Source organism: Triticum dicoccoides, chromosome 7A (genome assembly GCF_002162155.2).
Source record: "Triticum dicoccoides isolate Atlit2015 ecotype Zavitan chromosome 7A, WEW_v2.0, whole genome shotgun sequence".
NCBI lineage: Eukaryota > Viridiplantae > Streptophyta > Magnoliopsida > Poales > Poaceae > Triticum > Triticum dicoccoides.
In genome coordinates, this window is record NC_041392.1 from 4,373,533 (window position 1) to 4,382,688 (window position 9,156).

Genomic DNA, 9,156 nt, shown 5'->3' on the forward strand with positions numbered 1-9,156 from the left:
GATCTTTAGGTTGAGTTGATTTTCAACCTTGGCTTTATAAATCTTAAATTTGTCCAAAGCTTTGGTTCGATCACGTATGGGGTAAATGTAGCCATAGCGAGAGAAATCGTCTGTGAAGGTAATGAAGGAATCAAAACCATCCATAGACTTTACGTTAAAAGGTCCGCATATGTCAGTATGAATAAGTTCAAGGACCGATGTGGCTCTTACTGTTCCTTTCTTAATTGTTTTCACATATTTTCCCTTAATACAGTCAATACAATTGCCCGCATCAGAGAAATCTAGCGGATGAAGTATTTCTTCTTTAATCAATCGTTCCATTCTCCCCCTCAAAATGTGGGCCAAGCGACGATGCCACAATTTCGAAGAAGGATTGATACTTCTCCCATTCTTTTTATGATTGCGTTCATTCATATTCATCTGGCAGAGATTCACACACATAGGATAACCGGAAAGATTTAACATATAAAGTTTGCCTCGTCGGACGGCGAGACCAACATCCTTATTACAATACTTTAAAAAACATTGTTTCTCCCTGAAGGTACCATGAAATCCAAAATCATCTAAACATGAAACTGAAATCAAATTCCTACTCAAAGTAGGCACATAAAGAACGTCCTTGAGCTGAAGTAGGAAACCAGTGTGCAACTTCAAGGTGAGGGAGCCCACGGCTTCAACTTCAGCCTCCTTCCCATTTGCGACATTAAGTCTTCTTGTTCCCTTTAGGGTGTGGCTTATATGGAATCCCTGCAAAGAATTCGCGACATGAACAGTCGCACCTGAGTCAATCCACCATGTAGATTCAGAAAAATCAACATATAGAGATTCATCTACAAGAGTGATCTCATCCTTACCCTTTTTATTCAGTCACTTAAGAAAACCTGGACAGTCCGCCTTGAAATGATTTGGCTGCTTGCAAAAATTGCAAAGTCTTTCTCCAGTGGCATTTGTAAGATTAACTGAAGTAGCCGCTGAAGGTGCGGGACGTGAACAACTTGCCTCGTTGCATTGCTTAGGCTTTGGAGGATTCCTTTTGGGATACTGCTTTTTGTTGGGCACATTATTGTTATGAGCATGGTTCTCATGCTTCCTCTTTGCAGAGTTAACATGGAGAGCTTGATCTTTCTGCTCACTCTTCATTCTCTCTTCCTCTTGAACGCAATGTGCAATGAGTTCAGATAGTTTCCATTTGGTTTCAAGAGAGTTATAGTTTATCTTGAATGGATTGAATTGTGAGGGTAGTGACCTAAAAACTAGGAGCACCAGAAGCTCTTCGTTCAAGTCACACTTCATGGTTTTAAGCTTTGCCGCGGCATTGCTCATACTTAAGATGTGCTCCCTCACATTTCCATGCCCGTCATATTTTGCAAGCAGCTTGTGCAAAAGCTCATCTGCATACACTTTCTCGGATCCCTTAAATTGTTCTTCCACCGATTTGAAATATTCGGCGGCACTTTCATTGGCAGGAATAGCCCCTTTAATCTTAGTCGAGATGGAGAAGTTCATAATTAGGAGCGCCATTCTGTTTGACCTCTCCCACTTCTCAACTTTAGTATCATAATCTTTCTTAAGCTCAGCATACCCTGTGGCACCCTTTGCAGGTTCCACTGGTTTACTTTCCTTCAGTGCGAGGTCAACCTCATGCCATCCGAGGTGCAAAAGCAACGAGTCCTTCCACGATTGGAAGTTATTCCCAGTAAGTGGCTCGATCTCGAGGCCACGAGAACCGGAAGCTGTCATGTTTCGAAATATCATAAGTAAAGGAAAAGAGCATCATAATTAAATTAAATTGCACAAAAATTAACCTACGTTGGTTTGATCAATTTTCATGCAAAAAATAACTCCAAATTATATCACCGTTGGGCAGAAAATAATAAGGAATTAACGGAGTGATTCCAAAAAAATGTAAAACAACGTTGGTCTATATTACAAAAATGATCACATTAATCTCATGTGTAATATCAATTTTCCAACATTAATAATTCACCATTTATTGATATTACCATGGGATGAACATAAATGTGCCATAAAATGACACAAACATTAATTCATAAAAGTTTTCTAAATAAAATTTCTCGTTGGTTCCATTTCATTCAGAAAACTAAACCATAATTTTCAGAATCATTTTTCTGGCAATTTTCTATTTATAACAGTGCAAGAACATTTTGGGAATAATCATAATACGGAAATACACTGAATAAATAGAAAACGCACAGAAACTTCAATATTAGCCCAAAAGCCACGACAGCTCTTTAAATCCTAGCCCAGTAAACAAAAAAACACCTTTTCTGCGGGCTAAGACAACTTGGGCCGAAGCCTAGCCGCGAAAACGTATGCCCGAAGGCCTGCCCTGAGCCACCCGTCGCTCTCGGCCGTCCGATCGGGCCGATGGCCGCGATCGTCCCCGCATGGAGCAAAACGAGCGAGGGTCAAAACCCTAGCCCTCATTTCCCCATCTCCTCCCAATTTCCTCACTCACTCCAGACGAGCGGCGACCGCGTGGCGGCTCGAGGCTCGCCGGCCATGGCGGCGTGGTGGCTGCCCTCGCCGGAGGAGCATGCGACGGACCGAGTCCTGCGCGCTCCTCCGGCGAGCGTAGCTCCAGCGTCGCGTGCACGGCGACTCGTGCGGCGGAAGGGAGGTCATTTCGCCGGCTGCTGCCGGCGCAGGCGTTCGACGGCGACGGCGGCGTGCAAGGCGCGGAGGCCAGGCGACGCGCACGTGCGTGAGCGCAGCAGCGGCGGCTGCTGCTTCATTCCGCTCGCCGTCCCGAGGGGCGGCGGCATTCCGGCCATTCCGTGCCCCAACGGCGGTGGCCGTCGGACTGGAAGGCCGTCATGCTCAACAAACGTAAGATCCAGCCCCTCCTTTGTTTAATTTCTTTCAATTTGAGGCATGATTTTGACTTTCTAGGGTTCCAAAATTGGGGAATTTCTAGAGTTAGGGTTCGGCTGACTTTAACTTCGCCAGTTCAATCTAATTGCTAACAGGGACTAAAAGCAGTGTTAATTCACATATCTTGATGCGGAAGCATGGTGTTGTTAGACTAACCGAATGGATTAATCATCATTATTGAATCATTAACACTAATCCCATAGCAAATTAGATCTAAACCGAAACCACATGACCCTAGAGATTAAACATTGACTTCAACAGAGGGCAATCTAGCCTTAATCATGAACCATTATCCTCAACCTTAATCATCAGTATGTAATCAGGATCATCAAACTTAAACAGATCATCTTAGGGATCTAATCTAGCCTTAACCATGCTCTGATACCATTGTTAGACTTATAATCCCGTAGGATCTACTTAACAGATCGTAAGCCAGGCATTAGATCACCTAATAGCACAGATCAGAGAGATGGATTAGGTTCTTACCACCAATGGAAGTAGCCATTGGTGTCGACGGTGCGAAGTCCCGTGCCTGCTCGATGCAGGCTTGATGCAGACTCGGTGAAGTTGCTCGTTGCAGGTAGCGGCGTCCCTCCGGTGAAACTCTATAATGACACTGATGGCATTAGAAACAATGCACTTACTTATGTGGCATGTTAAGAGGTTATTGGGCAGGTTGTATGTCAAGAAATTTTATTCCCGAAATTATGGTGGTAGACAGCATTTTGTAACCACCTACTGCAATATGAACACGCAGTTTTCTATGAGAGTAACAACAAGTTAAATGGTTTTTGCCAAAGCCATTGACATTATGTCTCTGTTGTGAAAGATAGAGGCTAGGATCAAACATAAGATATTTTATTTATGAGCTTTTGCGGTTCCGCTTACAAAGGCTTACCATTTACCCTTCTATGATAAGGTTGTCGGCATGGGTTAAGAAAGCCTTTTGATCCTGGAAATGAGGACCATTATATAAACCAACTCCCATAAAGTATTATGTTATCCATTTCAAGATAGAATGGTGTACTATAAGTATTGAGGTTCGATGACACTTCATTGGTCTTTCCAACACCTTACTTTGGTATATTATTTCTATTAAGAGTGGGCTTATGGTGTTTGTTATCCTTACGATTAAGGGGGAGAATGTTGGAGTTGATCTCGTCTAACAAACGAGAGAAAGATATGGAGACGTGGTAGACCATGTCCTCTCACGTACGTGCCTGATCGGGGCACCCAAAACCAACTGGTTTAGGTCCCTGGTCCCACAGCGACCAGACTTCGACCTCCTCTTTATATATTTGTGTGGCGCAAAAACTGACCTAAAAGGAAAACTAAATTACATTCTTGCCACCAATCTTACTACAAACTTGTGTGCGTGAGTTAGTGTTGACATGTATTCTAGCTATGCAGCTGTCTGATGTTTGCTTATTGTCTTATGTATCTTCTTCATGTTCAATTTTAAGCTAATAAAATTCATCTTTATTAAAAAAATGATACTGTTACGACACTTCTACTGTGGAATAATCCCGTGGTGGTATATTATTTGGGCACGCCACGACGTTGATTGCCGCAGGCGAAGGTGCTGACACACGGCCACAAGAACTGACGTTAATACTCCGAACGACTAGCGCGTGAGCTGAATCGAAAAGCAAGACCAGCACCAACAATAGATCGGAAGCATCATGTTTATCATCACACCCATTTATATACCCGCTATCGTAGTGAGAATCCAGCAGCGTGGTGAACGCACTGAATTGACAAATGATGATGGAGAAAGTTTAAAATACATACCCACATTTCATGCACACAAAAAACAGGTTATACGCTTGAAGAAAGTGATTTTAGAGCATTACAAGCTGTCCCCTCAAAAAAAAAGAGCATTACAAGCTGGAAAGGCCAAATTCAGCCCTCAACCGGCTTATTTTAAAGATAGTGAAGGATGGGCTCACTGCTTCCGAAGGGAAGTTTCCTGACCAACAGGTTATACGCTTCTGACTACTACCAATAGCCGCCATAGCATCGCTGGCAGCAATCTGAACACGGCTATTCTTTCGACACGGCGGTCTCCCTCAACACATGTACATGGCGAGCTCTATATCTCTCACCGCCATTCGCAAGACTGGGAAAGTATCGGGTGCTCCCAGACTTGGGTACTCTCGATGCTTCAATGTAGAAAAATATTTTTAAATGTTTAAAAAAGTTTCAGAAAAAAATGTGAATGTTCACAAGGAATGTGACTACAACCCCTAAAAATTTCAGGCGCAAACTCGAAACGCGCATTGAGAAACAAAAATACGAAATCTAGCATGAATAGTGTAAAAAAAGACAAAAGCAACCTTGACACTATTCACATCTGAACTTGTTTTTTTGGTTTCTCAATGTACATTTCGAGTTTGGAGCTGAAATTTTTAGGGGATGTCATGGCATTTCTTGTGAACATTCACATTTTTTCCGGAAGTTTTTGAAACATTTAAAAATTATTTTTTGACATTGGAGCATCGGAAGTACCCCAAGCTTGGGAGCACCCGATACTTTCCCTCACAAGAGTGCACCACCTACCTATGATATATACATCTCCACGCCAGCTTTCTCACTTCTCAACAGCAGTGGCAACAACGGCAGCAACAGTCCGTCGATAATGCATGGTACGTACATCATTTGATTGTTCATAACCCATCGGGTTAAGATGTAGTAAAACATTCATCCATATTTGCATGCGTGCATGAAAATTTCAGCAGTATAATTAAGATTCAATGGTTTTGACACTTGGATTTGATTTAGATTCAGCATGAATCTTATTAAGATGGAGAACCATGCGTTTTTTGAATTATTTTCATTCGCATCCATTGAATTTTGACCAACATTGACTCCGTTGAAGTTCGACTTGAATTTGGTTGAAAAACTACATAGTCTACCATTTTAAAATCAGCCAATACAAAATACTTTTTTTATATGCACCGTGCAACATTGACATGTAGGAAGAGGAGTTCGGAAGGTTACCTTAAAATTTCGTAGGCTGTTTGTAGATGTAGGATTATCATGTATACGTGGCTACTGGTGGTTGACATGATATCATATATCCTATATATCTAAATAGTTTATCGCCATTATCTCCATTATCTTAACATACGCACATACCCATCATTAAAGGTTCATCTCATCATGCATAAGAAAAAAGTTTGCAATTATTAGTTGATGTCATACACACATGCCACCTCACTACACATCTATATCTATATCTATACCTACTAATAAAGCAAGGTGTGTCTCTCCAATTAAGATTTTTTTTCTATCTGAGGTGGTACTAAATTTTTGTGCGTCTATCCGCTATAAAAGTAAAAAAAGTTTGTCCAAAATTCCATAATTAGGCGCGTATTCTCTGGCCCAACAAAGCCAGCCCACTTATTATTGAACACACAGTTGGGAAGACCATATTTGTGGCATCAAGCGATAAATAGTTGAAGCTTTCCACAGGGCGCCTAAGACTGGGCCGGCCCGTTTCCCATTTTTCGTTGTTTATTTATATTTTTCTTTTTCTGTTCCATTGTCTTTCTTTTTTATATTTATTTATTTTTACTTATTTACGAATTAAAAATTTAACAAATGTTCAGAAATTCATTTTTTCAAAAATTGAAAAATGTTCGAAACTTTTTTAAAAAATCTGTTTCAAAACTTTCCCAAGATTCAAAAAATGTTCTCATATTATAAAAATGTTTGTGTTGTTCAGAAATTCTTAAATATTTTTCCATAAACAGTAAAATTTATAAAATGTTCCGCATTTCAAAATATTCTTTTTTTGTGAAATGTTCACAAAACTAAAAATTATTTTCTTCTAAGAAAACATTTTATAAAATTGTTTTGAATGTTACCCTTTAGAAAAAAAACTTAAATTAAAAAATATTTGTGTTTTTATAAGATTTTCATGTTTTTCAAAATATAGTTTGTGAATTTCAAAAACTATTAGTGTTTCTAATTGTGTTCATGTTTTTCCAAAAATATTGGAATTTTCAGGAAAATATTAATTTATTTGAAAAAAATCAGGATTTAAAAAATTATTCATGTTTCAAGAATATTTGTCATTCTTTTTTTAATGTTCAAAAAGTCAAAAAATGTTTCTAATCCGACACTATAGTATTTCTTAAATATCCACGCTGGCCAGTGGTTTGGCGTGTGCGTTCGTTCTATGTTGGTTGTCTATAAATGTAAGAAATTGTTGGCACATGCCAATAAAAGAGAAAATGTTATTTGGCTTTAGTTAGAGCAAAATTATGTGCACTTGATTACTAAAATAATCAAACAGAATAAATCCTTAAAAGGAATGGACATTCAACACTTGCAACTATTTGTTGGCAATACTTCCTAAGAATTGAATATTTTGTTGTCAAAAGCATGAGAATGTTGTGCTGCCAACTTAACTCGATACGTAACAAGAAAAAAAAAATTGCAAGTTCCAAATGAGCAAGCACACCAAAGACTAACATCACTATGGATCCAACAGAAGTGTCACTTCGTATGTGTGGAGTAGTCAGGAACACAACAAACAATGTTACATAGCATTATGAAAATCTTTCTGTTTTCAAACATGCACCCACATCGTGCACGGATAAAAGCAAGAATAAACATTATTGTGGGAGGAAGCAACGTTTTGATATGAAGGTGCCCACTGCAATCAGGGATGTCCCTTGTTCTTTTATTTTTCACGTGAACAGTAGGGAAGGCACTTACTTTTTTCCTTTTTCTAAAAGTAACTAAGGTTTTAGCCAGTGCCCTTACAGGATGAGGAGGCCACAGAATGAGCCACGCCCACGGTTGTGGCGGAGTCGTTTGAGAGCCATCTGTATATATGGCCTTTGCTTTGGATCCCCGACGGTGCAATCCACACCAAGCTTGAAAACCGTTGCCATCTCCTCCATGTACCGTGCTTGATCAGGGATGCCCTTGTCCACGGCAATCTTGAACATTTTCAGATGGTTTGCCATCAATTCATTGCAGTTGTCCCTCGCCCAAATTGCCAATAGACCATCCACTCCAGCTCCATTGGCCACTCGCCCCGTGACTAGCTCCAGCAGCAGCACACCGAAGCTGTATATGTCAACCTTCTCCGTCAGCTCGCTTGCTGCGACACCATACTCTGCAAGTAATCAACTACTATCAGTGCTAGTTAAAAGACCAATCTAGTTAAGACACAATACGAATCGTGTGCATCTATCACCCAACATACCTGGAGCTGCATACCCAAAATTACCAGGGGGCAGGTTCGTGATTGGCAACGGTTGGTCGAGCCCGGCCATGTTCATCTGCGCATCGTCAAAACTGGCTATCACGGCCTTGAAATTCTGATCAAGCAAGATGTTACTAGAGTTGATGTTGTGGTGTACAACTGGTTTGTTGCATCCATGGTGCAAGTGGCAGAGCCCTTTGGCCACGCCGATGGCGATGGCCCTCCTCTCCGGCCAGCTGAGCGGCCGACCGGCATCCTTCGGCTGGTGCAGCCAGTAGTCAAGGCTTCCATTCACCTCGTACTTGTAGATGAGCATGATGGCTTCCTCCCTCTCGATGACATCTAGGATTCTGTTGATGTTATCGTGACAGATGCTGGCTAACAGGATCATCTCCGACCTGCAGCGGTTCTTGACATTGTCGTCCACTAGTAGTGCAGGGTTTGCGTTCTGGAACTTCTTGACGACCAGTGCAGTCGGGAGACCAGTGCCAGCAGTGCTTGGAATGCGGGCTACATACAGTTCGTCCTTCCCAATCCTTCTGCTACCCCAGGCATGTGTCTTATTACTTTCGGTAAGGCTGTCAACTATGTCTTGATGATTGAGCATGATAGGCAGCTTCGTCGCAGGACGGCTCCTCCAGAACTGCATTTTCTCAGCGTCCAGGTAGCGTGTGACGAGATTCATGTCAAGGGTGTATCAACCTGCACAAGCATTATTTATCAGTACTCAGAAGTGCCCCCTCTTTCTGCAAGGATTATAATAACTATTGAGAGACAGAGAGATGGACAGCAAACGAGAAAGAATGGTGAATTAGAAGAATTTGTTTGCTTTTGAAATAAATAGTTCAGGGTCTTTTCCCAGCCAGCAACTTGTCTACAGTTTGCTTCTTCATGCATGATACTGATACGAACATCAATTAAATTAGTAAATTGCTGAAATGATGATGTACTGGAGGTAGCCTGCACCTAGTATATACAGCTTTTATTGGTATATTATTCTTATCCCGCATGATTGCAACTAATTTATGTGATAGAAACAA

At 41.0% G+C, this 9,156-nt stretch overlaps 1 protein-coding gene across 1 annotated transcript; it reads right to left on the minus strand.

Moving 5' to 3' along the window:
• Positions 1–7,664: 7,664 nt before the first annotated feature.
• Positions 7,665–8,765, minus strand: LOC119329927 (MDIS1-interacting receptor like kinase 1-like). Its single transcript, XM_037603033.1, has 2 exons — positions 8,117–8,765; positions 7,665–8,026 (listed from the first exon to the last, which is right to left on the minus strand). Exons 1-2 carry the CDS (start codon positions 8,763–8,765, stop codon positions 7,665–7,667), a joined length of 1,011 nt encoding a protein of 336 aa, XP_037458930.1.
• Positions 8,766–9,156: the final 391 nt, after the last annotated feature.

Excerpts from the sequence above, each read along its gene's own strand:
- LOC119329927 (XM_037603033.1), bottom strand. The coding sequence starts at position 8,765 with ATGCAGTTCTGGAGGAGCCGTCCTGCGACGAAGCTGCCTATCATGCTC. Across the intron at positions 8,027-8,116 it reads TTTTGGGTATGCAGCTCCAG|AGTATGGTGTCGCAGCAAGC; the intron begins GTATGTTGGGTG and ends GATTACTTGCAG.